This window comes from Podarcis liolepis (genome assembly GCF_965112155.1).
Source record: "Podarcis liolepis genome assembly, chromosome: 2".
Taxonomy (NCBI): domain Eukaryota; kingdom Metazoa; phylum Chordata; class Lepidosauria; order Squamata; family Lacertidae; genus Podarcis; species Podarcis liolepis.
Genome location: NC_139555.1, coordinates 67,348,501 through 67,375,692, shown reverse-complemented (window position 1 = coordinate 67,375,692; position 27,192 = coordinate 67,348,501). Strand labels below are relative to the sequence as shown.

The window sequence follows — 27,192 nt, the reverse complement described above, 5'->3', positions numbered from 1 at the left end:
TCCTTCCTTCTCCTCGCCGCCCGCGGCTCTCGCGCCCTGGCTGGCAACTTTCTCCGGTCTTTTCCCGGCGAGGCGAGGGGGCGGAGCGATGCTAATGAGCGGGGCGTGTCCGCCCAGCCCGCCGCGCGACGCACCTCGGAGTTCCTCGCCGCCCATTGGCGAGCCGCGGCGCGGCCGAGGAAGTTGTGACGCTATGCAAATGGAGAGGGCGGCGCCGGGCCCGGGCCGGGCCCCGCCCCCTGCCCGCTGGGGCTGCTGCGCTCGTGTTTGGCTGCGGGGAGAGTCGGAGCGGATTCCATTGGGAAAGACTGCAAATCACTCCGGTTCGAGCGCGTGGGGGGGAGGGAAGAAGGGGGGAGGGAAGAAGCCAAGAGGATCGCCGTCCACCCGCGGAGGCTGCTGCTGCTGCTCCTGCTGCTTACCTTTGCCGGCGTGTCTTCCTCTCTCGCTCTCTCCAGCAGCCAGCCAGCCAGCCAGCCAGCCAGGCAGGCAGCTTCCTGCGCTGGGGAAGAAAGGCAGGAGAGAGAGAGAGGAGCCCGAGGAGCCCCGCAGAAAGAAAGAAAAGCAAATATATATATTAATATATACATATTAAAGAAAGAAGGGGGGAAAGATCTTTGGCTGGAGGGAAAGAAAAGCCAGGAAGAAAAGGCACCAGAAAGAAGAGCGCGCGGGAGGCAGCAAACTTGCCGCTCTCTTGTCACTGGAAAATGACACTTGAGGTAGCCAAGGGCGCCGCCGCCGCCGCAGCAAAAGCCGCCGCCGCTCCAGTCGATCCTATTGTTTCTTAAACTGCCTTCTTTCTCCGGCGATCCCAAGGAGGGTGACTTCGGCGCGGAACGGGGACGGCGCCTTCGTCCTCCGGCTTCTGGCGCGATCCCGGCCAGCGAACAAACGATCGTCGTCATCTTCATCATCATCATCATTTTTTTAAAAAAAATATTATTGTTGTTATTCTTCTCCTCCAAAGGCCACTCCGCCACGCAGCCTCGACAAGAACCAGCTCGCCACCAGCCAAGCCAAGAGCATCCGCGGCCAACCCCGGGGGAGGGCGATTTCGGTCCCCCTCTGGATTCTCGCTCGTTTTGTTTTTCCTCCCCCGCTGCTGCTGCTTCTCCCTTTCAATGTCTGTGTTTGATTTTCTCTGATTTGCTTTGATTCCAGCAGCGGTTCCAGAGAAAAAGAAAGAAAGCAAAGCAAAGAGCGAGAAAGAGAGAGAGAGAAAGAAAGCAAGAAGAAAAAAAACACTCCCTGGCGATTTATTATCATCAACACTATTCTTTGTTGTTGTGTTTTGTGTTGTTGTCGTTCTCTCTCTCTTAGATCTATATTATTACTATTTTTTAAGAAGAAGGGAGGGTCCTGGTTGCTTTTAATTCATGTTTGGGATCCAGGAAAGCATTCAGCGGAGTGGGAGCAGCATGAAGGAAGAGCCCCTCGGCGCGGGCATGAACGCGGTCAGGACCTGGATGCAGGGCGCCGGCGTCCTAGATGCAAACACGGCCGCGCAGAGGTACGTAGGCGCTGGCGCAGCATCCCTCGCTCCCCTTGCCTTGCCCTCCTCTCCCTTCTTGTCTCGGCAGGCTACCTCTCCAGCAACACCAGCTCTCCGCAGCCGACTTTTTGCCTGCAGGACTTTTGCGCTGGGGGCACTTTTTGTTGTTGCAAGCGCCTTGTCAGTGGCGTCTTTACGCGCGTTGGCTCTTCCTTCCTAGTTGGGCAAACACGTCTTTCTCTGCCTCTCGCTCACACTTTCCATTTCCCCTCCTCCTCCCCAAAATGATTTTCACAATATGTTTACTCTTCCGATGCCCCCAGTCTCATAACTGTCTCTTCATCTCAAAAAAGCTACATTAATAGGTGCAACACTCTTCCTTCCCCAGCATAACCCTCCAGAAGATATAAGCACTAATGCGATTTGACCCCCGTTTCCTCCCAAAGCCTCGATTTTTGTGAGTTGCAACAGGCAATGAACTTTTTCTAGATGCACAACGCTAGACGCGTGAGTGTGTCCCTTCTGCAAAACCTTTGCAATATTTATTGGTAGTCATCCTCCTCCTCCGCGGATGCTCTTCCCGCCCTCCACAGCCTTGCATTCTGCAAAGCCTCTGTCCCGGACATCTCTAAATCTTTCTCTTTCACACACCCCTCTTGCTGTCCGTGTTTGCGCGGAAGCAAGTCCGAATTATTGCCGTGGGACTCGCCTCCAAGCCAGCCCCGGTTCGGATTGCAGCCTGGGGCGCATTTGCTAAGACGGATCCGGAACCAAGAGCCAACTCTCGGTTTTAACTGTCATGTTCGGCTGTATTTCACGTCCATCCTTCTCTGCCCAGTATCACCCCCAGGAAAAATGCCCCTCTGAGGAAGGGAAAGTTCTGCAGGGACAACCCAAAGGTTGAAATGTTTAAAGTTTTCCTAGGCAGCCTGTGGCGGGATGGTTCCCACCGCAAAGAACCGGAGAGGCGATGGAGCCAGAGGCGCTCTTAAAAGCTCGGGCGGAAAGATAAGGCACATGGCGGGTTTCCCTGACAGCTGAGGCCAGAGCGGAGGGGACTGCAAAAGAACAGCGCTGGGAAAGCAAAGCTCAGCTATCTCGGGCAGCTTAAAGCAATCTATAATTCAACCTGAGCTTTACAAAGTGGAAATAGAAGGTTTGTGGGTGGAGGGGGCTGTTTCAGGAGCAAAATAAATGTTTCATAAAAAAATAAAATCATAATCACTTTGGAGAGCATTGTTTCTTCCTTTCTGGCTCCGAGGAGCCAGGCGCTCCAACACGGGAGAGAAAGAAAGAAAGAAAGAAAGAAAGGCAACAAAATAGGTGAATCAATAAGTTTACTTCCCCTGTAGGACTGAGCCACCTGCTCTGATTTCTCCTTCGGGCTAGTGAGTTTCACAGAATTTTCTGCTGGATAATAGGAGGACCAGGCCTGAAATGGACATGGGTGAGGGCCCTGACAGCTGTGACCCGAAAGCTTGCTGGGCATTTTAGAAAGCCGTGCGTGACCCTGGCCCGGGACTTCGAGTGCTTTTCGGCTGCTAGCCCCGGCGCCCCTTACTCCGTGGCGTCTAGTGCCCTAACTCCAGCGAGGGTGACCAGAAAGGCGGGCAGGGGTGGCATGTGGGAGAGAGACCCCCTTGGAGATGGGAGTTAAGAGGGTCTTGGGACCGCCTCGGGGCTCCTAACCGTGTGTGTCTTTGGCTGCAGCGGGGTGGGCCTGGCCCGGGCTCATTTCGAGAAGCAGCCGCCTTCCAACTTGAGGAAATCGAACTTCTTCCACTTCGTGCTGGCTCTGTACGACCGGCAGGGGCAGCCGGTGGAGATCGAGCGCACCGCCTTCGTGGGCTTCGTGGAGAAGGAGAAAGTAAGTGAACGTGTGAAGTGCGGGACGGGTGGGTGGGTGGTGAAGAGGCTCCGACTGCCTCACCTGCGGATTGTAACCCTCCCCCACCCCTTGCACAGCCCATCACCAGAGAGAAAGAGAGAGAGAGGGAGCGCAATTCCACACCTCCATGCCTTAAAATTAGCTTTGCAACTATTTTGCACGCTATTGGGAGCGGGGGAATAACATTGCCTTTGCAAAATCCTACCAGACGATTCGCCTTCCAAACGCTCGCAGGGTCCCTTTCTCCCCGCAGAACCTCCACCCCAATTGAGCCAGTTTGACAACTTCATGCCACTACAACGCCCCCACCCCGTCGAGTGTCTTCGTGACATCAAGGCGTGTCCCCTCCATCCCTGGGCTTCCCTCGTGGGCTTCTCTTCGGTTGCAGCCCTGCCCCAGGTCTCTGTCTCTCCTCCTTTAGGCACTTTTGGTTAAGTGCTTCAAGCTAAATCCCCGCTTGAATGGGAAAAAGGGAAAAAGAAAGAAAGCGGGATATGTGTGTATGTTTGTGTGTAGAAACTAAGAACAAAGTAAAGAAAAGCGCAGAGTGAGTTTGGAGCGTCCCGGTGGTCTGCCATCGTTCTTATATGTGTGCGCCCCTTTTCCATTCAGGAAGCCAACAGCGAAAAGACGAACAACGGGATCCATTACCGGCTGCAGCTCCTCTACAGCAATGGTGAGCCCCTTTCCTGGCTCGGCCCAACCCTGACAGCTCGCGGCGGCTTGAAAGCTCTAGGGAGCTCCCTGGCTCAAGTGAACTGTTTACTCCTGGAAGTGAGAAGCCGGGGAGGGGAGAAGGGCTCGCCTCGTCGGGATGATTTAGGGGGGAAATGGATCAGAGGAAAAGAAAAGGGGGAAAGCCACCTCTCCAGTAGTCCCATAAGGCAGGACAGATTCTCTTTCCTTCCCCACGTGGCGACTGCTTTCGCTTTGCATGTTTCCAGCTCACCAGGCACAACGTTCCACTTTGGTCAGTCAAACATGGAGGTAGCCAAGGCGGAGCAGGGATGGGCAGCTGCCCCCCTCCAAATCAATATAAATCAATAAAAATACATAGCAAACGGAGGTTCTGTCCCCCAAAGTCCTGCACCCCTAATAAAAGGCCTACCCTCCAAAAAAATCTTGTCTGCGACCATGCAGTCAAACTCAAGGAAAAGAGGGAAAACTCTATTTTCGCCTCCACTCTCCCTTATAATATATATGCGCTGGGCTGGGGTGGGGGTTAAGGCGGGGTGACGAGTCAGACTGGGACCGATGAGGGCAAAGGGACACCGGAAGATGTCTCGAGGAAGATCTCTCCTTTACGCGCCATCCCCCAAAAAGAAGGGAGGGGTGTCTTCGAAGTGTTTGTGTGCATGCTGGAGTGACAAGGAATTTGAACCCGTGTTCAATGGCTTTTCGGAATGCTAACGTCCTTGTTATTTTCGCGATCCATCCCCCAAATTTTTTTTAGGGTTGTGCTTGGTAATGATGACAATAAATAACAGCAACAATAATGGTGATTATTATGACAATCGGTTCCAAGGCCTTTCCCTCTTGCTCCTGGACAGCCGAGTAACCGAAGTTCAAGAAAACACCGATCTGTCCATTTTGTCATTTTCTGCATTATTTATCGTAACGACGCTCCTGATTAATTTATTTCTCTTCCCCACTCCCCATTCCCCCTCTCCTGCTCGTAGGGATCAGAACAGAACAGGATTTTTATGTCCGCTTAATCGACTCCATGACAAAACAAGTAAGTTCCTCCCGTCTTAATTCGTGCCTGTATACTTTCTCCCTCGGAGAGATCAAGCTGTGTCTGGGGTGGTTGGAGGCAACGCGTTTGGTTCGGTTCGCCGCGGGTTGCAGGAAGCTGAGACTGGGGGCTGGCTCGGGAGACCAGTTGGTTGGTTGTTTGTGTGCGTCCCCAGAATTGCGGAGCCGGCGATCGACGTGGGGAGCGCGCCGAGTGAGGTGAGGTCAAGGCGCGTAACGTGCGACTGCTTTTGTGTGCACGCTGCGACAGGCCGTGCAGCCCAGTCTCTCTTCCCGGGGGAAAGCGCAGCCCCTCGGACAACTTGACACAGATCAGCAAATTAGTCGAAGGAGGGGAGGAGAGGGGGTTGGGTTTTTCTCTTCTCCCCACCCCAAGATACCAATTCCATTTCAGCCCCTTTGCTGTCCTGGCCAAGTTTACCCCGAAGTAAACCCCTTTGTTCCAGCTGTCTGCCCGCGGATCCTGGCTTTGCACGGCCGGGTGAAGTTGATAAACTCCTATCCAAACCAGTCCCACAAAGACCTGGTTTCTGGGGCGAGAGCCCGAGGGTATTTTCTAACATCGGTCAGAGTTTTCAAACGCGCCTCATCTTCTGGTTCGATCCCTGTACGGGACAGCTATATATATTCCTTCATTGCGAGGGGTTGGACTAGATGATCCCGAGGACCCTTTCCAATTCTATGCTTCTGCTAAGAGCGGACGGTTGCCATCGGGGCGCATTAGGTGCGAAGTATTTCTCTCTCTTTTCCCCACCCTCACATTTCCTACTCCAAATTCCTAGCCACTTAAAAGTCCAGGTAGAGGAGAGAGCCAGCAGTCCCAACGGTTAGAGCACAGAAAGGGGGAAAGTCCGCCTAAAGCAGGAGCGATGAGATGACGGAGATGTCGCCTCTGCGAGCGAGGGATGAAGTCCATCCGCTTGGAAAGGAAAGCGCGCCTGCGGCTGCAGAGCCCAGAGCAAGCCGCGCGCAGCTCAGGCGAAAGAGCGCTTTGGAATCGGCGTTTGGCTGCAATGGGCAAAGCGCCTCCTGCTCCCGGTTTTAGATTGGCCGGGAGCCAGGGCGGGGTGAAGGCGCCGCCGCCTTAAAGGTACAGGATCGCCGTCACAGCCTCCTCGCCAACCTCTCTAATGGGCCAGGGCCAAATAAGGAACTGAGATCGGGTTGCGGCCAGAAGGAGGAGGAGGAGAGGCGGGGAGGGCAATGTTATTTGTCACACACGCAGAGATTAATTTTGTCTCCCCCCAAATCCGAAGTTTTAATTAGGCACAGTTGCTGTTTGAAATAAATAAATAACGTGCGGCTTCCTACTCCCTGAAGGCGTTCAGATCACAGGATTCTCCTCTCCCCCGCCCCCAACTCACTTTAATTATACGAATGAAAAGAAATAGAAAACAAACACAGCCACGCAAAAACAGCAACCAGCCAGTGTAGCAAATATTTATCCTTCTCTTATTTGCAATGACATTGCTAGTGTTTTTTGGTGGTTGATTTTTTGGGGGTGGGCTGGGGGGACAGCGATTAACTTATTAGAGCTTTGCAGCTGTATAACTAGGCAGTGAAATGTGTGCCGGGAGGTTAAGTGACTGTTTTAGAAATGCTACGTTCAAATACAAGCCTAGTTTTAATTTGTAATATGGAGAGCTGTTCCTGTGATGCAGGCTAATTTTGAGTATGACATTTGCTTCAGAACGCTCAAGTGTGTGTGTGTATGTGTACATACCCAAAGCCAAGCAATTGTGTTTGCAGGTAAAAGGCTACACACAGACAGAGAGAAAACCAAAACAGGAGGCAAGAATTTTGCCTCCCCAAATCACAATATTTTTGTGCTATGATTTAATTAAAAACATTTCTTTTTTTTAAAAAAAAATCTAAAATTAAAAGACTTTAAAATCAGATCTGATTAGCATTCATGTTAATCATTTGAAAGTAATCAGTTGAGGTACATAGACTTATTCAAGTTTTGTTTTTCTATTAAAAAGTTAGGTTTTTTGTGTAGGAGGGGTTCCTCCACTTTAAAAAGGCCAGACAAAATCTTCAACATTTGCACACATTTATAAACCAGTTTCTGGGTGTTTCAAATTCTGCCTTCAAAAACTTTTATTGCTTGGCTTTGTTTTTGGTGGCTTTTTGACACCAAACCAGAAAGGTCAAAGTGCTGAGTTTGTTTTAGAACACTGTCTTTGATGGTCCCTAAACATCTTTTCCTGCTATTGATGGCTGTCTTACAATAGGAAGAAAAAGAAAGAAAGAAAATGAAGTAATTATGTTAGACAATTCCATCTTTCAGATACAGCTAATTGAAAGATACTCTTTTGAAAGAGTCTGTAGCAGGGGCTGAAACAAAAACAGGAACAATTCTCTAACAGCAAGTCTCGAAAAAGTGGTGAACAGAATTGGCTGAAAATGGATCTGTGAGCTCATATTTAAATTGGCAGAAGCCCTCACAGTGCTTTGGGGTGTGTCTTGTGTATTTCATGAGGAATTGTTACAAAAATACCATTAAATATTATAATTGAACAGCTTTTATATTACAGTCATGGAAGAGATGATGTTTCCACCTTTCATAATTATGATCCCTTGGTGGAAAGCGACTATTTGAGTTTCTATAGCTTTAAAGCACTTTCCTTAACAAGGCACTTTGCTTATGATTGCATTGTTGTCAAATCATCTGTGAGTTTTCTTAAGGAAATAAAAGGTGAACAGTCTGCCATCCTTCGCTTAAATACGATGGTGAGATTTAAGCAGCCTGAATGCAGGATTGCAGCCTTTGTTTGTTTGTAGCATTTATAATACAGATATTACAGGCTATAATCACCTTAGGAGGATGTCTCAATTCCCCCACCCCCTTCTGTATCTAAATCTGCAGTGAGGAAAAAAATACAGTATCTTTTTCTGAGTTTGGGGTGGGATTGAAGAGTATCACTGACAAATAACATAGACAGAACAAAGATTTGAGGGAGAATGTTGATACAGAACTACATTAAAAGCCTCTTCTGTGTGTGAATGTAAAAAATAGCAAGCTGGTGGATACAAGTGTGTTGTGTTATTTGCTTCCTTGTTAGGCCCATGAATGTGCTCAGAAGTGGCACATGTGCCTTTAAATATAATCAGTGGCTGTATCAGTTTTTGTGCGTGTGGTGATCTGATTATTATTTCTGGAAAGCAAAGACGCTTGCTAAATTTCTGCTCGAAACAAATTTGCTTGGGAGGTCTTGAAGCCTGTGCGCTAGTTAATCAAGGAAGGAAGGTCAGTGCTACATATGGCTTGCCAACATGTCCAAATGTGGAGACATCGCTAGCGGTTTAGCGCAGAGTGTGCATAATATATAGGAGATTCCTGAGTAACTTTCAGCTTGTAATTAAATTGTGCAAAGCCTGGTTGGGAAAAAAAATCTTTAATCTTTAATGCAAGTTAAACATATATTGTCAACCTACTTAGAGGGGCAGTATTCCAGTACAAACAACTCAGAACAAATTGGATAATGGAATGATAACTCCGAAATGAAACTGTGGCAGGAGCATGCATGCCTTAATGGGGTGGCGTCAGCGGGAGACTTGTGCACGTGCCTTCGTCAACAATGACTGTCCTACACGGCAGTCACTGTTTCGAAGACATTTGTTGCAAATATTATTTTTTAAAAAATATATCTGAAAAGGTTAATGAACAAATAGGTTGTCCCCTTTGCCTCTAGGAATGTGTCAGTGAAGAGACACCATTGAAGGGAAAGGGTGGTTTAAATCTATAGTGATATTGACATAAGCATGTAGGTAACTGAACTATATAGTCATTTAATTCAGAAAAATAAACTTTAATAGATGGTTTATTATCCACAGTGATTGCAATCACTTTCATTCAATTGTATTAGTATTATTATTATTTATTTGTTTAAATGTCTGGATGCTTGAGACTCTGTATGAAAAGTCATGGACAGATGCTGGGCTTGAGATATTGCTTTTTTAAAAAAAATAAAGCAGGTCGTAATAGTGCTTTATGAGTCATGGATATTATCCCAACTTCATCTGTATGTTTTTTTAAAAAAACAACCCCTAAAGCCTAAGAATAGACAAGGGTATATTTTGGGTAGAAATCTTGAAATAGTTACTCATGAATAAGCCATTGTTGGCTTAAATGGGACAGTACCTGTATGCAACTGCTTGCCTATATTTAGCAGTCTCCGATGTTGCCTAAGAAATTAGACTTGGGTCCTGATATAGTGACAAAGCTTACCCCAACTGGTGAGATCTGATTTAGGCATTAATTTTGTCTCTGCATGCATATAAGCAAACTCCCAATCTTACTTCCTTTGCCCCGAACATGTGAATTTGTCCCTGAAGTTTTAACATTGGTCAGGCCTTCAAGCGTGTGCATGTATCATGTTGTGTTTTATGTGTCTATATTGCACTTGGCATTGGACATATTGGCAATGTAAAGCTGGACGCCGTGGGTGCTTCTCAGCTCTGGAATGATGTGCATGTAAATATACATGTATGCAACCTGATAAACAATACCCTTCACTGAACAACGTTAAGTTCTCTTCAGTGCTGAGAGCAGATCTTTTCACAGTTCAGTCCTAATGCACTTTGTAGAAATAAATAGACCTGTTTCCTGCAAAACTTTCCCCCATGTAAGGCATTCTAGATGCCATATCAAACATTGTTTCAAATAACTCTATAGATGTCTGTTCCCTCCCCTCCCTGCCGCTGAGCATGATGCACATGGTACATATGTAGTTTTCCATTTTTGCCACGATCCTGCTGTGCCAATGCACACAGGTATTCAATCAGCTCTCTGCTCAGCATATTGCATGGTTCTGTGGCTGGCACATAGGCGATTAAAATATTATGAATCCATTCAGAAAAGAACTCTGCAGAATCTGAGCTATTGAGCACAATGCGCCTTTGAAAACGCAAGAGAGAAAGTTTGCAATCGAGCCAGGTTCCAGCAGCTCCAGTGTTCCTTTGGTTGCATGTCAGAAAGTGCAGGTGATTTTAATTTCCTCATACGGAGAAGAATGCAGAAGTCTGAAATTTGCATGCATGATCAGGACCTGTGTGTTTGGGAAAATGTAAACTCATCACAGTGGAAAATGTGTTGTTTGGAGTCTGGGGGTGAAAACAAAGCTGAGGATTTTGGAGCGACTGCCTGGGCCAGATGGCCTAGTGCATTCCCAGTCTGGCAGCCCAACTGCTCCCTCCTGTATAATATACAGCCATTTGTTCTGGGATATTTACGCTAGAGTTGTTTCCATGTGAATGTTTGAGAAGCGTTGAAAACGAACATATTAAGGGGGGCAAGAATTTTATTTAATTCATGTGAATTCAAGTTGATTAGCGAGCCAACATGCCAGGGACGAGAGAATGAGAACAATGATTAGCGTCTTTTGGTTTAGGGCTGTTGAGCAAGAAAAATAATCGCTATATTTTGGGGGCCAGTCTGGGCAATCCCTTATTGCTCTACCTATTAAAACATTATAGCAAATAATGAGGGGCTGCTCTGCAGGCGGAAATCAGAATTAGTGGCTGGTTAAATATTGCAAGTCGAAATTATTTTAATCCAGAATCTAAGCACTCATTCCTAAATATTTCCAAGGCTTTATCAATACAACATGATAGTCTAAACCCTTATGATTGGTATTTTATGATTATCTAAATACTCTTTGCCCCTTCTTCAGACATAGACCTATGGATGCAACCTGATGTATAAAATGCTTCTTTTATGTGGACACCTATTTGTCTGCATAATGTTAGATAGCACTCAGATATCCCAAGTGGTAAGAGATAATTTGCTGGATATAGGGACATAGGGATTGGTTCATGACCATTTATGCACATTGGGTTATATCCAGTGGTGGTGTTCAGCTAACAGAAGACTGCTGCCAGCAGAAAGGAGATTTTGGCAATTTCAGGCAATTATCCCACCCATCCCTGCAGCCCCCCTCACCTGCCATAAATATGGTGCAGAGGTTTGGAGGAGTGGGTGGGGAGAAATTGCAAAAAAACAACAACTTAGTACCCTATTCTGCAGATGAAAACCTTACTGCCTGCTCAGCAACATTGTTGGATACAACCCATGGGCTCCAATCCAGCTAAAGTTAGTTGCTCCTAAGTAACATTGCAGCTAATGGAACAAGTTAGTTATGACTGTAGAGCACGTCCCGCAGGAATATCCAAATCTGTGCATTTAAAAAAACCCCAGTGTGGTTGGACATATATCCCAATGAGTCAGAGGTCCTGTTCTGGAGGGGGTTGCACTCCTAATGAGTGAACCAGTGCATAGTTTGGGTTGCTCCTAGAATATTTGTTGTTGAGGAGCACCTCTTTTCAGCTTTGGCTGGTTCACCAGCTGTTGCCGTTCTATGACAGGGAGAACTTGGCTGCTGTGGCCCATGTGCTGATAACCTCATGTTTGGATTACTCTATGTGAAGCTGCCCTGGAAGTTTTGTTGCATGTGGCTAGGCTCCTGTCAGAGCAGTGGTGGGCTTCAAAATTTCAGTGGCTCCCTGTGCAATGCCAAAATTCACCCCCTCCCACCTCTCACTTTCTGTTATTCATCATTGTTGCTGTTCCCTCTCGGTTTGGCACCCAGTGTGGGCGAACCAGTCGTGTTCCCTTAAATCCACCCCTGGTCAGAGGTGGCCTGCAGTGTGCACGAATTGTGGAAGAACTGCAGTGGCTTCTAATATGTGGCTGAGCCAGTTTCATGGTACTTGTGTACAGAAAGCCCCAAACAACTTGGAAACTCAGTTCCTGGGAGAACACTTGCTCCCCTATAGACCAGCCTGTATATTAAAGTCAGCTAAGGTGGCTCTCAACAGCCTCACCATTTTTTGATATTTGTATGGCAGCGTTGTGGGGGAGAGGCTTCTCGGTGGGGGCACCTTGCTTTTGGAATGCTCTTCCCTTTGAAATAGGATGGATGCTGATCCTGTTCAGCTTTGGGCACCAGCTAAAGACTGGACTTTTTGCTCAGGCCTTCCTCAACATTTAATGTCAGACTTATTTGTCCTGACCTCTTCGGGTTGCTGTGCATTTGCTCCTGCTCTTAAGCTGTTGAGTGTTTTTTTGTGTTGCTTTTAACTTGTAACCCACTTTGAAATCACTAGCAATGAAAAGCAGGATAGAAATGTTTTTAATAAGTAGTAGTAGTAGTATGTATATATGTATGTATTTATTTATACTCCGCCCATCTGACTGGGTTTCCCCAGCCACTCTGGGCGGCTCCCAACAGAATATTAATAACACGATAGAACATCAAACATTAAAAACTTCCCTAAACAGGGCTGCCTTCAAATGTCTTCTAAAAGCCATTTATTAAAAGTTATTTCTAAATTAATAAACATAATGGTCCTAGTTGGAGGTAAGGGGAAAGGATTTAATTGCCTCTTTAATATACTTTTTCAGCCTCCTATCAAGACATACCCCAGAGTTAAAACTATAAAAGACAAGCACACCCACACTGGGGGGAAATTGCATCACATGGTTGTTTATTTCTTTACCCATGTGGGTTATGGTGTACATTTGCAAAATTATTTTTAGTACTACAGTAGTCTAACTTTATACCGGGGTACTTTCACTTCACTTCTCCCTAATTTATTGATCTCCTTTTGTAACTGGGTTTCACCGGAGCAGAGCCCTGCATAACTTTGACAATTACCCCACCAAAGGTCTTGGTTTCATGAACAGAGCATAAAAAATATTTGGAAATATTTAGATCAATACACCATTTTCATTTAATGCATACAATAGAAGGGTTCTGCGTGCGTGCCTGCGTGTGTATTTAAAGGAATCATAATTTAGCAACTTCCTGTAGTGGGACCTGAGTTTCTGTCAGCTGCAAAGATCTGAGACTGTTCTTCCTTCCGTCCTGAAACCAACTGTTGTAAATGTTTGCCGCCATGGTTTGTGAGCACAGACAGCAACTGTAAGCTAACCAGTCAGCCCCACACTTCTTGTATTGTGCCATTTGCGAGAAGAGGTAACATCCTAAGAGTGGCTTAGAGGGCCAAAATAGAGTGGCACCCTGTGTATCCTGTTATTTGATAATTCATCCACAGAGGGGTGGGGATTCTTTTGGTCTTCCGGGTCCTTCATTGCAGCTTAGAGGTCTGCAAACTTATTCTTCCAAATAAATCTAGTTTGCCATTTTTTAGCCTTGGTAATGGTGCAAGGGAAGGATAACTAGAGGCTGTTCTCCACAGGCCCTTAATGAATTAAATACCTGCAACATTCTAGACACTCGCATGTCAAGTTTAGCCAAGTAACGCCAGCTTATTGAACAAACACTAAGGACCACTTCTTGCAATTTCTCTGCCCAAGACAGTCTCTTTCCTCCCCTTTGACTGGATTTCACTCTGCAGCAGGCAAAGTGTTCATGGGACTTGGCCATTGAGTGCATGGCCTGTCCTTTTTTTTTTTTTTGTATGCTCTTGCTTTTGCATGGTGTTGGTCATGTCCACTGCATTGTTTCTGCATGAACACATGGTGCATCAACCTGCTCAACATAGTTGGGTGAAATGGATCTAATTTCCCTGGTGCTTGTGCACAGATCCTAAGCACCTTGGATGGACCAGGCTCACATATAATGTAGGGGCAATCTTGGCAGGAATGTTGTGTTTGTAAGTGTCCCTTATGTCAAGTCGGACCAGCTTTCTAAGCATTGTCTAAACTGACCGGTAGTAGTAGCTCTCCAGGAGATGTCAGGGACTGAACCTGGGACTTTCTGCATGCAAAGCAAATGCTCTGCCACTGAGCTAAGGTCCTTCCTAACACATGCATGGCATTTAATGCAATTCATTGAACAGCTATTATCAGTAAACAATCTGAAATGCGGGTAAAATTGTGTTTGGTCAAATAGGCTCCTAGAACTGGCTTGCCTTTTTGTTCTTGCAAAGAAGGAAATACTGAGGAGCATCTGCACAACCCAACATGTGTGTGTGTGTGTCTGTGTGTCTGTGAGAGGGGGGGGGGTTAAGGTTGCCAACTTTCAAATTGGCACATGCAGCTCTCTCTTCAAGCACAGTTTGATAGGCAGCAATTGGCAGGTGATAATGCTTAGCTGCAAAAGTGGTGCCTGCTGATTTATGCAAATCAAAGCTTTGTTATAGGGCAGGAGTGGGTTGTTTTTGCTTTTATCTAGTTGGCAATCCTAAAGGAAATGCAAAACTTTTGGTAACCTCTATATGTGGCTCATAGAATGGGAGCTGAAAAAAGTAGGCAGCGTCCATCTCCCAGCCATGCATTCTGTTTTAATACATGCAGTTGCCTTGATAATAGCTGAGTGCAAAGAAATTGAAGTGAGCCCCTAGTGCATCGCAAGGCTAAGGATGTTATGCACGTAAGCAAAAGGACTGCTGATGTTAAACACAACAGACAGGTGATTAGATACCACACTGTTGACTCTGTTTGTTCATTATTGCTATTTAGCTGGGTTTTGTTTTTTAAAAAGTAGGTACCTGGAGGTTAAGTAAGCATAGCAGATGCATGGAGAGGAAGTGAAGAAAGGGAGGGAATTAAATTTGTAGCTGCTAGTGAAGCTGATGTTGCTGCAATTAAACTCACATTGACTCCGGTGCCGGCAAGATTGGCAGCTGAGCATGCACAGTGGTGGGGCTTCAACATTTTCAGTTCTTACTTAAGTAGGGGGTGGGATCCTTTGGGGCCCTACTGTGCTGTATTAAATGCAAAATCAATTATTCAGCACAAAACAGCCTTGCCCCAGCTTCGCTGGCTTTTTGGCAGCGCCCCGATAACCCGACATATCAAATGCAATTAAGCCTTTGGTATTCTTCCATTCCTGCGGTCAAAAAGTCCACTCTTGATAACATACAAGCCCCACAGCATCAATCACTTGTGTTGCCTTTTGATTCTAGGAAAATTTTAAAAAAATTCTAAACCTGCAAAAATCACAGTAGACTAAAACTTCATTTATTTAAATAATTGATTTATATTTATATTAAATGAACCTGTATCTGGTCCTGATGTTTTGCAGGTAAACCTCTACTTGTAAATATTCCTTTAAAATTCCACGAGGCAAATTATTGTGTGTTTTTTAAAAGCACCATCTGATGTAGGAATTAGTACCAATGATTCTAGTGCAGTATAGTGTTTACTTGCACAGATCCAGAACCCTGTGTGCACTCCGATGTGCACCCAGACCCCCTTACATGGAGTGGTTTCCTCATTCACTTTAATTGTGTGCAAGACTCAATCCATGGGAATGTTTTTCTGCCTCTCTGCACAGCAGATCCCCCTCATCTGCAAGAGATCTCTGGATCACCACAAATGCTTTTAACATGAGGGTTTCTCTGTGTTTCCAAGCCCAGGGACCTGTAAGTTAGAGCTGGTTCAAGCAATTCTGTGAGGCGCGTGGCAGAGTCTGGGTGAAACTGCCTCACAGCACCTTAGGGAGATGGGATGTTTCAAACCACCCCTAGTTCTCCTTGCACATCCAAAACCCACTTCATCTGCATGCACTGGCTTTGCACTTACAGAGGGATTTTGACATGGAGTGCTTTCATGTTAAGTCACCATTATGGAAAAGTATGAATCAGCTCAAAGATCCACTGAAGGCAGTGAGATGTGCCTGTAAATAGGTGAGTGGATATGGAGTTGTCTAGCCCAGTGCAGTTCACTCTAACTCAGTAGTGGGAGTCAGATGTGGCCCTCCAGGGCCTCTCTATTTGGCCCTCAGCAGCCCTATTTCACACCTTCAAGTTTTTTGGGTTTTTTTTGCCTAACTGGAATGTATCCTTGAACAGATCATGCCTCCTGGTTGCCTGGATGAAGGATATAGAGGTGTGTGTGTGTAAAATAGCCCACTGTATAAAGGTAAACATTTGTTGGTTCCCACAATTTTGCTTCTCACCCCTGGCATGGGGGCCCCTGGCATGTGCCCAGATGGCACTGTGGACATTGATCAGATACTGGCTCTAACTGGCATGAATTCCTAAAGACATCAGGCACCAATCCTTAGCAGCCCTGCTCCCCAAGATCTGCTTAAATGAGAGATGCTGATGGTCAGACTCGGCATGCAACTAACTTGCAATGCTACTGAGCTGCATCCCTTTCTCTAACCTTGCAGTACTGAGCTCAGATCCTGCTAAGTATGTCAGTGGCTTTTCAAAAGGGAAAAGAGAAACGCACTTGGTACACAAAGCCCCAGTGGGTGAAACAAGTGGAACAATATATGCAAAGGAGTACAGGCTGAAATCCCTCTGAAATGCAAGCTAAGATCTTGGTTGATGAGAAAGGGATAAGATCTGGACCCAGGGAAGACACCCCCCCCCCAAACCCTCTGCAATAAAGTTAGATGCTGAGAAAGTCCCTCTGTACAAGCTCTGTTAGAGCTTTCTTAAAAAGTGACGTTGGTGTGAAGGCTGCAGAAAGCTACAGCAACACCAGTGCTATTATTTACGGCACTACTAAATCATATTAAAATATAGTATACCGTACTGGAGTGTGATAATACTATGTTTAAGCAATTACTTTTGCTGGCTAAGATTCATGACTGCTGCACAGGCAAACCTCACCCCCTCCTATCGCTTTCAGTGGGCAACCTTTTCAAAAGCAAAGTTACCGCAGTGCCAAGCCGTCTCATTTTATGCATGGCTTTGTTCCGCTTGTTTAGCTGTACTAGTTTGCTTGAGCTGGCCACACACACACACACACACGAATTTTACTTGTTGGTTTGTGTTAGGGATGCCATGAAACGACTTATACTTTTAAAAGCAAAGTTTTTATGTGGTACCCTTTTTAGTAAGGGTGTGCCAAATGATGCTGCGGACTGCAGCTCTGGCATCATAGAATTGTGGAGTTGGATGGGACCACAGTTGCAGTTCAACCCCTGCAATGCAGGAATCTTTTGTCCAATGTGAGGCTTGAACCCACAACCCCGAGATTAAGATTCTCATGCTCTACCAACTGAGCTATGTGCATTTTAATTTATTTATATATTTGAATGTTTATGGACCCCCAATTTTTCATAAAATATATCAAGGTAGCTTACAACATAAAATGCAATGGAACCCATCTACAAATGTCTATAAAGCATAATGAAAAACATCAATAAAGCATCAGTAGATATTGGCTGGTATCTAGTGATACATTGTAAATATACATTGTCTCTTTGAAGCAAATGGGAGTACGTGGCTAAGTTAGGTGTGAGACACATTTATTTGTATACAGTACATCTTGAAACGATTCACTCATAGACATGAATATTGCCTAAACCTGTAATAGGAAGCTAAGTCATTCAATGACTATGCTGCCTAAAGTGCTACAACTCCCTCTTGAGGAAAGCTAATTCCACTCTCTACTTCCAAAACAAAACAAAACACTCTAATGGCCTTCCTTAGTTAAGATAGTCAAAATCTTCATTTTTAGGAAGGCTTTGGGGACATAAACTGTTATTTCCCTTTTGAAGTAGTTTTAATGGCTGTGGTTACATTGTTTTTGATGGTTGCTTTTTTATTTAAAAAACACACACATTCTACTCTCTCTCTCTTGTTTTAATGTTTTATAGCTGTTGTTTTTCTTTCCATTGCCAAATTGTTTTTTAAATGGTTAAGTTATTGTTTCAACTTGCATCGTTAACTACCTTGGGCTCATTGAGGAAAGGCAGGCTATAACCATTTTGAATGAATGAATGATAGCAAAAATGGAACACCCATGTTCAGAACCAGTGTACCTGACATAATAACAGGTCAGTGGGAATAACTGGCCACTGGAATAACTGGAATTGCTCAACCACTGCAGGAGACAGAGTGGGCTAGGCAGAACTTTGGTCTGATTGAGCCAAGGCAGTATTTTCCTGTTCTTGCATTATATAGAAGCATCGATGGAAGATGCAGAGGTGGTTTTAGGGCAGTGCAACCAGTTTCCCCGCACTGCACTGGGCACCCAGTGCAGAGGGAGCCTGGTAAGCACTCGCTCAGCTAGGAGAAGGAGACGTGAGGGCTCTGACAGGGTCCTAGAGTCCTCTCACCTTCTCAAAGCCTAATTCCTGCTTTGGGGAGGAGGTAGGAAGGCTCTAGGACCCTTCCAGAGCCCTCCTCCCTCCTCCCCAAAGCCTGGCATGGCATGAGGGCTGGGGTGGCAAGTTTTGGCCTAGCTTAGGACACCACAGTACCAAAGTCTGCCCAGGAAGATGCACACGTGGTTCTGTAGGTCATCATGCTATTTCACTCATTACTGGAGACAGAAGACAGGAAGATGCACCTCTATGCAGCACCTAAGTTACTGGTGAATTTGGAAGCATTTCCTGCCTGTGGTTGGTAAAGCACGGGGGGGGGGGGAGCACATGAGGACAAAGGACAAGAGGGCTTCTGTATTTTTTAAAAACTGTTGTGTAGAGGAGGGCATTTCAGTCGACGCAGGCTTTCTTGCCGTCGCAGGATAAGCCGCTCCTGCTGAAAACACCCCCTTTCTTTGCAACTAGTAAAGACAAATACAGGAGCCCTGCCCTCCTCTGCATCTGCTCACCCTAGTAAAAGGAGTTTACTAATGGCCTACCTTTAACAAGATGGCACGAAAGGTTAAGTATTGCAAATGCAGAGCTCCATCCTGCAAAAAACATATGCCCGTGCACAGCAGTACACCCTGCATGAGGTTGTTTGCCATTTTTATTGGACCTCAATAAATAGCTTGTTGCAGATTTCGGCAGCCAGCCTTTTCTTTTAGGGTTGCCAACTATTGAACTGAACCCCCCCCCCCCGCCGGCCATAGCTATTCCTTTACCAGCCATTTGATCAGCATCAATTAGCAGGTGAGGGCAGTTCTGTGCCATAAAAATCTTTGCCTGCTGATTGCTGCAGAATAAAAAGTCTTTTAAAGGGCCAGACCAATGATTTTGTGTTCTAGCCCATTAGGCTTCATGGAGGATCCTTTCTCTTTAAATAGCAACAGTGTATTACTTCTGCAGTGTTTGGGGGCCCTTCAGCCGAAGGGGGACATGGGTGTCTGCCCCAAAGTCCTTCCCTGAGATTCTATTTGTTTTCTCTTTGTTGTGCAGAGTCATATTCCCCCCGCCCCCGTTGTGTACATGTTGCGGGAGGGGGGACTGTAAACTTCCTTCAGATGGCACATGGATTTCTGTTGTGATTGCAACGTAGAATGTTGCTGTGTGCAAATGGCATAGTGGCACAGCTTCCCCTTCCTTGTCAGTTTTCGCAGCCCAGGCTGATGCTTTATTTATTGACTCAGCTGTAAGCTTCACCAACTTAGAGTCAGCATGTGCAGGACTGCACCCTTAAAGGTACAGGAGCAGGCGGAATGGACAGACCAGGACAGCTTGAAGTCCCACCGTTTAGAAATGATTTATTCCACGCATTCTGTGGCAGCAAAAATCCGGGCTGGCCACCTAGAGAACACGTGACAGGGATCCGCTCCCTGACAAGTGTGGCTGTGTACAACATGCATGTTTGTAAACATGTACTGATCACGTACCACTTTGAGGCATTTATTTAATGCATCCTAGGCTAGAGCTAGATGATGTGAAACAAACACATTCCTAACCCTGGGCTTGTTTGCTTATTGCATTTATACCCCATTTATTTCCCTCCAAGGAGGTGATGCACATGGTTCTCCCCCTCCTCATTTCATGCCCACAACAGCCCTATGAGATAGGTTAGGCAGAGAGGTGGTGACTGGCCCAAGGTGACCCCGTGAGCTTCTTAGTAAAGTGGCGATTTGAACCCTGGTCTCCCAGGTCCTAGTCCGACACTCTAACTGCTGCACCAACACTGGCTGTCAAGTTTACCCCTGACCCCAGTGTGGGGACAACTTCTGGGTGAATTAATCCTTCTGCTGCCGCCCAGTTCTCCCTTCCCCCTCTCCTTGTGGCTTGCTCCTTCCCCCCTTTTTTCTGACCAGCTAGATCTGAGCCTAGAAATATGCCTGGCCTGGGAAAGGGATGAGGTTTGGGGAGCACTGGCAGATGGGAGGACGATTAAGCAACCCCTCTCCACCCCCTCAGTTATTCCCCATCTCCACATTATGACCAGCATGTCTTTGATGACTTAACCGGTGTTGTTGGTCTCTAGATTCCCTCAGCTTTAGCCAGCATGGCCGGCGGTCAGGGACGATGGGAGTTATAGCACAGCAACATCCAGGCGACCACTACCTCCTCACCCTGGATTAACATATCGTGTCACATAAGGTGTATGCTTAAATTGATAACGCATGAAGCAGACTTAAATACTGACATGGCATTTTAGGTACTGGTGCATCTGTCTTACTGCCTTAGTCTCTTGTTTTCCAGAACTTGTTTGTTTGCATTGACAGGAATTTACTCTCCTTTAATTTGTTAGCATAGTTAACTAGGCTGGAGTTTTACAGAGCACGTTGTGAATCAGGTTCTGTGCTCTGGTAGTAGCTAGTTAAGTGTACAGCCATGCTTTTTGAATTAAAAATATATTAACTTTTTCTTTTTATGAATAGGCCCCATAGTGTTCTGAGCTTTCCTGGTTTTCCCGCCCCCCTCCTCCCTGCTATTAAGTTTATACTTTATTCTGAATTGAAAAGAACATTGTGGTTGTCTTGACTACTAAAAAAGCTTATCCTACACACCGCTCAGAAGATGTGCATAATGCATCGGTTAAAACAGAGGGGGGGGGGGGGGAGAGAAAAGCGCAGAGCAAAGCTCTCACTCTGCAACGCTTCTGGGACTCTCCAGCAACAAATCTCGAGGCAATTTCTGCTAGGATGCCGTCTGTTTAAGCAAAGCTAACTGGCTTGCCACATTGTTATGCATTCATGTGCTGTGTCAGTGATCATTTTCTCCAGGCACATTCACTTTGCAGGTTAAAAATAAAATTTTAAAAAATAAAATCCCCCTTCCTGTTTCTCTTTCTTTCCAGGCGATAGTGTACGAAGGCCAAGACAAGAACCCAGAAATGTGCAGAGTTCTGCTCACCCATGAAATAATGTGCAGGTAAGAAAGCTCCTGTCACCATTTAATTAGCAAATGCAAAATTAATTCCTGTCTCAAAAAAGAAAGCGGGTGGGGGGGGGGAGATGAAAGTAGGTTGATCCTGTAACTATTTTGGAATGTAAAAGCATCACTTTCTTTCCTTCCAAGAAGCCCAAAATAACACAGTTTTACGTCTGCAATTAGCAGCAAAGCCCCAGTCATCATACACATTTTCAATTATTTATTGGAGCTCAATCCTCAACAATGTATGAGAAGCTTCCGTTTAGACACTGTAGCCTTAATAGGCGCGGGAAATGTCTTCACACCAAAAATGTTAGCATCTAAATTGCTGCCTTTCGAGGAGGAGTCATTATCCAGCAGAATCTCCCAGCAGTAAAATTGCCATGTTAGGCCTCTGGGATCACGATGGGCTTTCATTCAGCCGGACAGAAAGGCAGAGGATGTTGTCATCTTTTTACGGATTTACAGGTTTATTCTCAGCAGCGAGATGCCATTTCGGCTGCCTGGGAAGGGCGTTTTAGGGGGCCAGGGAAGGGAATATGGTCTGTGGTCAAGGTGATGATATCTGTAATGCAGACATAAGGCTTGGATGCCGCAAGGACTCTGGTGCTCAGGTTTACTATGGCTTCTTCGTTTCAATGGGACCATTCATGGGAGCAAATTTACACCCATTTCGAAGCCTCGGATAAGAGGCCATTGGCTCGACACAAGGTTTGTCCTTGTTTGGAAATATTTCCACATGTGTTTCTATCCAGGGCTGGCTTCTTTGGATCTGGCAGAATTAAGCAGCAGCAACTCTACTGGGGCTATTTGGGAACTGATCGCAGCATCTTTTTTCTTTCTTAAAAAAAGAAATAAAGATGTGGGTCTTTTGCTTTTCCGATTCCATGAAGGATTGCATTAGGGTGCTGCCAGCTTTTGCACTGGGCTCCTGTGCCTGTCCCTTTAATGGCAGTTTGATTGGCAGCACTTAGCAGGTGAGTACGTTTAGCTGCAGGCCATGAAGAGCTTTGCTGCTGATGGTTGCTGCAGAACAAATCTCTGTTAAAGGGAATAGGCGAGGCCTTTTCTTTCTTAGGCCATGTGACAAAAGTCTCAGCAAGATCTGTAAGCTCATGCTAGTGGGCATGACCCTACAATTTCAATGAAGCCAGTGAATATTTTTTAAAATAAATTTCAGGAATTTCTGTGCAGTGAAACACTGATGTAAGGAGGGAGGCCTGGTGAAAAATGGCCCCAGAGCTCCCTTTCCTTTGATTGCTGTGTAGGAGAGGGAATTTCAGTAGATAAAGCTTGGATGACAAGCTCCAGCAACTGAAATTCCCTCTTCTATTTGAGGTGCAGGAAACCTTTATTCTATTTCACCTGGATACTCCACATTGAAAAGTGGGAAAGTTCTCCAGATGACTATCAGAAATTCTGGTGTCAATTCTGAAACAGTGTATTCTTGAAGGTCTCTAGGGGTTGTATTGAATGGATTTGTCCCATGAGTGCAAGTGCTTTCACCTGCAATATGGGTCTTCATTTCCCTCTCCTTTCTCTGCATCCTCCCAATCCACTCAGTTGGTTGGGGGAACCTCCATCACAGATTGGGGGCAGGGTGGTTGGGGGAAGAGGAAGCCCTGTTAATGCAAGTCGTTCTTGCACTAACAAGACAACTTCATTGGATAAAAACCTAGGCTCCAAAAGTGAGACACAGGGATCATTTACAGTTTTACTTAGTTTTACTGTGCAGCAGGCAGAAATCCAACAGGTGAAGTTTCCCCATATCTCCATACAGGACAGTACACACGTGTTGAATTTCTGCCTGTTGTGCCACTGTTAAAATTGAGAGCTCCTTGAGGCGAGAACTGTTCTACTGAAGTGCATATGATGGGTGTAATTTGGAGAAACTTCGAAATGCGGGGCGGGGAAGGAACTTAACATTGTTTACATTTAAGCAGCACAAATTTCAGTCTGATTTCTCTGGGCTCCAACTATATCAGATAAGACGCTAACCACGCTTTATTGAAGATACTGTAGTGACAAAATTCCCCATGATTTCAGTGTGAACAGATGGCACTTGGAATTTTAACACCCACAAGACTTCTTTTCATTTATAGTGCCAACACACAGTAGTCTGTTCTCCTAAATTATACAAAACTCTACATATTTACTTTAAATAAACCAAAAATGCAAAAATAACTAGATGTTAGCCAATTTTAATATCTGTGTCAGTAAATTACATGGCTGCCAATATACCTTGACATGAAGACAACATTCTAGGCCAAAATTTTGAATTTACTTGATGTAGTATTTGCATTGTTCTTAAATGTGCAATGGATCTTTCAATTTCTCACTGCTTTACAAATGCATGAAGGCAGAAAAGGACATGTTGCTTGAAATAAGAGGGTAATGCCCTGTTAAAATATTTTAGGGCCAATGTGAGCGTTCGTAGATGTTGACCAAACGATAAAAGATGCTCTTTTTTCTATCTGGCTGCGTGATCTTAATGCACAAACCTCTGATTGGTTGTACTGATACCACACTTTTCAACAATAAGGAAGGTTTGGAGGGTGTGTGTTCCAGCCTTGGTTTCTCTACCACTCGCTTCCCTGCTTGCTATAAGTGGAAGCTGGGATGTGCTGAATCTGCACCAGGGGTTCAAATGCAGCCTCAATTATAAGCATAAAATTAGAGTCTGTTCCCCATTAATCAGCCCAGCTAATTGCTATGCACTACCATTAGCCATATGGTGTGAAAGACAGCTTGCTCTCTCTAAGATGAAATTTCTTCATTCCAGACATGAAATAGTGAAGGCCCTGTGCTTCAGAATAGCTTGTTTTAGATATTTAATTCCCAAACAACTTTCAGCAGTGCCTTCGATCAAGGCTAACGGCACAATAAAACTTTGAGTTTATGTCACCAAAACCGAATATTTACAAAATGGAAGGGACTGTGTTGTGGAGGAAACAAAGGGCTCAGATGTAGAGGAGAAATCCTGGATGAGTGGAAACAGCAAAGAATTGAATCGAGATTACAAGCGGTTGCTTGTTTACTGCACAGGATTTCCAAGTATCTTGAAGAGATGGTTCTTTTGGTGATGATAAAAATAAGAATAATGCTGAGGACAAGAATAGCTTCATAACTCATATTAGAGGAGAATCTTGCAAAGCTAATTTTTGTAAGTGGCCATTGTGCAATGGAGATATCAAGGTGCTACCTGACTTCTAAAGAGCATCGTCCTCTTTTCACCATAGAACATTTGTGTTATCGTCAGCTTGTGTTTACTTTTAAATGGCAGTTAATCAGACAGTTGTCTGGATGCTTTCTGGCAGGCTTCGAAATTGGCAGAATTCAGGTTCTGGCCCTTTGTTACCATCCCTTGGAAGCAGCAGTAAAAAGGGCAGTCATGTGAATGGGCCCCAAGATCTGCAAGGGGCAGCTTCCTATACTGTACAGTGGTACCTCGGGTTAAGAACTTAATTAGTTCTGGAGGTCTGTTCTTAACCTGAAACTGTTCTTAACCTGAGGTACCACTTTAGCTAATGGGGCTTCCCACTGCTGCCACACAATTTCTGTTCTCATCCTGAAGCAAAGTTCTTAACCCGAGGTAATATTTCTGGGTTAGCGGAGTCTGTAACCTGAAGCGTGTGTAACCTGAGGTACCACTGTACTCTCAATGCAGCACATTACAGGTTACAGTATTATTTTATTTTATTTTATTTTATTTTGGGGCTATCATTCTCATGTTCTAACATAGTAGAACCCAGATCATCATTAGCTTCTGAACAGGATGGTTCAGCTCTGCTTTTTGTTCTGTGGTGGTTTCTCAGAGCAGATCATTCTCAGAGCACTAAATGAGCCAACACCCCCCCCACACAGAAACAACACACATACACAGAACAAATACCTATCATCTATACAGTATATGCCAAGCTTCACATTGTTCAGTGCAGAAATCCTTACAACTGCTGGGTATGGCTGATTGATATTCTCACCATTATATAGATTGTGTGTGTGTGTGTGTGTGTGTGTGTGTGTGTGTGTGTGTGTGTGTCTACCCAGTGAATTCATGACTGATAGTCATTTTATCCAGAGCCTTCCTGTGTCATTGCTCACTCTCTTAGGCATCAAATGGGGTTTTTGTGATTGGCTCTCCAGTGCATATACCTCCACGATCCTTTTGATCATTCGATCATTCAATTCCAGCATGGGGAACCTGTGGCCATTCAGATGTTGTTGGATTGAAGTTCCCACCCATCCCAGACAAAATGCCTAATGGTCAGGGAATATGGGAGCTGTAGTCCAGCCACAACCTGGAGGGCACCAGGTTCCTCACCCCTGCTTTAATGAGATCAGGGTTGTAGTGTACCATGACCCTGATTGAAATAGTCCTCCTGAAGCTGTGGACAGGTGCCCATGTAGCGGACATTAGTTTCAGGTGTGTGTTATTTGGATCAGCCCTGTGCCTCACCGCACTACAGCTCCAGTTCAAATTAGACCCTCTCATGGCTGCTTTTAAAGAGGTAGGAAAATATCCAGTGATCCAGTCACAGATATTTCATGCAAAACCTAGTTTGGTCTGCAGCTCTTGCTTTCTTAAAACAACAACAACAACCCTGAATCCTCAAAATGAATTTGCTTTGAGTTGCATATTTATTGGCATGGTCCATATGTTGTTTTAAAAAAACAACAACAAGCCAGTTTTAATGTAGGAGAAGCACTCTTTGTTTAAAGCTCACTCTCAGAAAAGTTATGTTTATGAAAATCAATAAGGAATATATATACTGATCATGATGCAGCCAGAACTAAACACTTTTAAAGTCCTACTGATTTCAAAGGGAGAGAGAAACACATGCTTAAAAAGAAAAATTAAGATTTAAAAGTGCTTAACTGTGCCTTGTTTGTTCTGTTTATGTTCCTACATATAAATTCATGCAATAATCAAGTAGAACTCAGTTCTGAGGGGTTCAGATGCTCTGAGGAGACGCCAGGTTTCTAGGCATGGGTTTGGGATGAGGCATCAACAAGTGGAATGAGTGTGCTTATCACCCAAGTGAATAAAAATGCAATTCTTTTCAGATATGACTCATTGTGGGTCCCCCTGCGTTCTCCCTCTATTGCTAACTATTTTAATGCGTGCATTCTGCCCATCCCCTTATCGCTTACTAATTCCTCAGTAGTCTGGGTGGGGCCCTTAGTTTTCAACAGTCATTTAAAACTATTTTATGTCGATCACTTTTTAATCTTGCATTCATCTTGGAGAGGAGGTGAGGTCACATCTTTAATTAGTACTACTTCTTTGGAAGGGAGTGCTATTTGCAGGGTTTTTTTTTTTAAAAAAAAGATATAAAAATGTTTCTAGCAGTACATGAGTGTGGGGGTGTGGGGAAATATGACAGGGTGGTGTGAAAATTGACAGACAGTCCTCAGATGCTGATATGTCTTAAAAGTTATTTTTTACGGAGCAGAGAACAAATCAACGGTTCTCATTATATTTGGCGCAACCAAAACAATGCCAATTCCCCACAGGTGTGGAAATCCATTCATCTGTGAAAAAGTAAAAAAGTTTGAAGCCCTTTATAGCTGCTGTGAGCTTTCTGCCCTGTGAAAAGAGTTGTGTGTTCTTTCCCATTTTTATTTTCGTAAAACTGCTTAAACAGTCTGGTTTTGTAAAAGGCGCTTCTGTTATGCTTAGTGCCGTTTATCATTTTATTGCCAATCTTGGTGGGTCCCCATACATTATTCGCTATATTGTTGCACAGCACAAGCAAACCTTTGTCGCTCTCCCTGGAGAGCTATTTATATGGCACGACTCTTCCAAAAACTCTACTGGGGAAAAGAAGTCTATCTTCACACACAGTTGGTATAGGGTGAGCTTCTAGTGAGGGGCTGAATTCTGGCAAGATTCAAGTCTCACATTGAATATTGCTGGTCCTCTTCACCCTTCACTTCCCAGCCTTCCTGAACCCTGGCCTTCCCTTTAGCATTTTTGATGGGAGGCCAACAGCATATACAGTGGTACCTCGGGTTACATACGCTTCAGGTTACAGACTCCACTAACCCAGAAATATTACCTTGGGTTAAGAACTTTGCTTCAGAATGAGAACAGAAATCGTGCACCGGTGGTGCGGCGACAG

The 27,192-nt window shown here is 45.1% G+C and overlaps 1 protein-coding gene across 8 annotated transcripts in view; it reads left to right on the top strand.

Moving 5' to 3' along the window:
• The first annotated feature begins 275 nt into the window (after positions 1-275).
• The window catches only part of EBF1 (EBF transcription factor 1), a 374,138-nt gene continuing 347,221 nt past the window's right edge, over positions 276-27,192 (top strand). For all 8 annotated transcript variants that reach the window (XM_083488402.1, XM_083488398.1, XM_083488401.1 and 5 more), the window contains exons 1-5: positions 276-1,513; positions 3,206-3,362; positions 3,996-4,059; positions 5,063-5,118; positions 20,997-21,070. In XM_083488402.1, the coding sequence (XP_083344528.1) occupies positions 1,380-1,513; positions 3,206-3,362; positions 3,996-4,059; positions 5,063-5,118; positions 20,997-21,070 (485 nt within the window). In that variant the 5' untranslated portion in view covers positions 276-1,379. The remainder of the gene's footprint in view (positions 1,514-3,205; positions 3,363-3,995; positions 4,060-5,062; positions 5,119-20,996; positions 21,071-27,192) is intronic.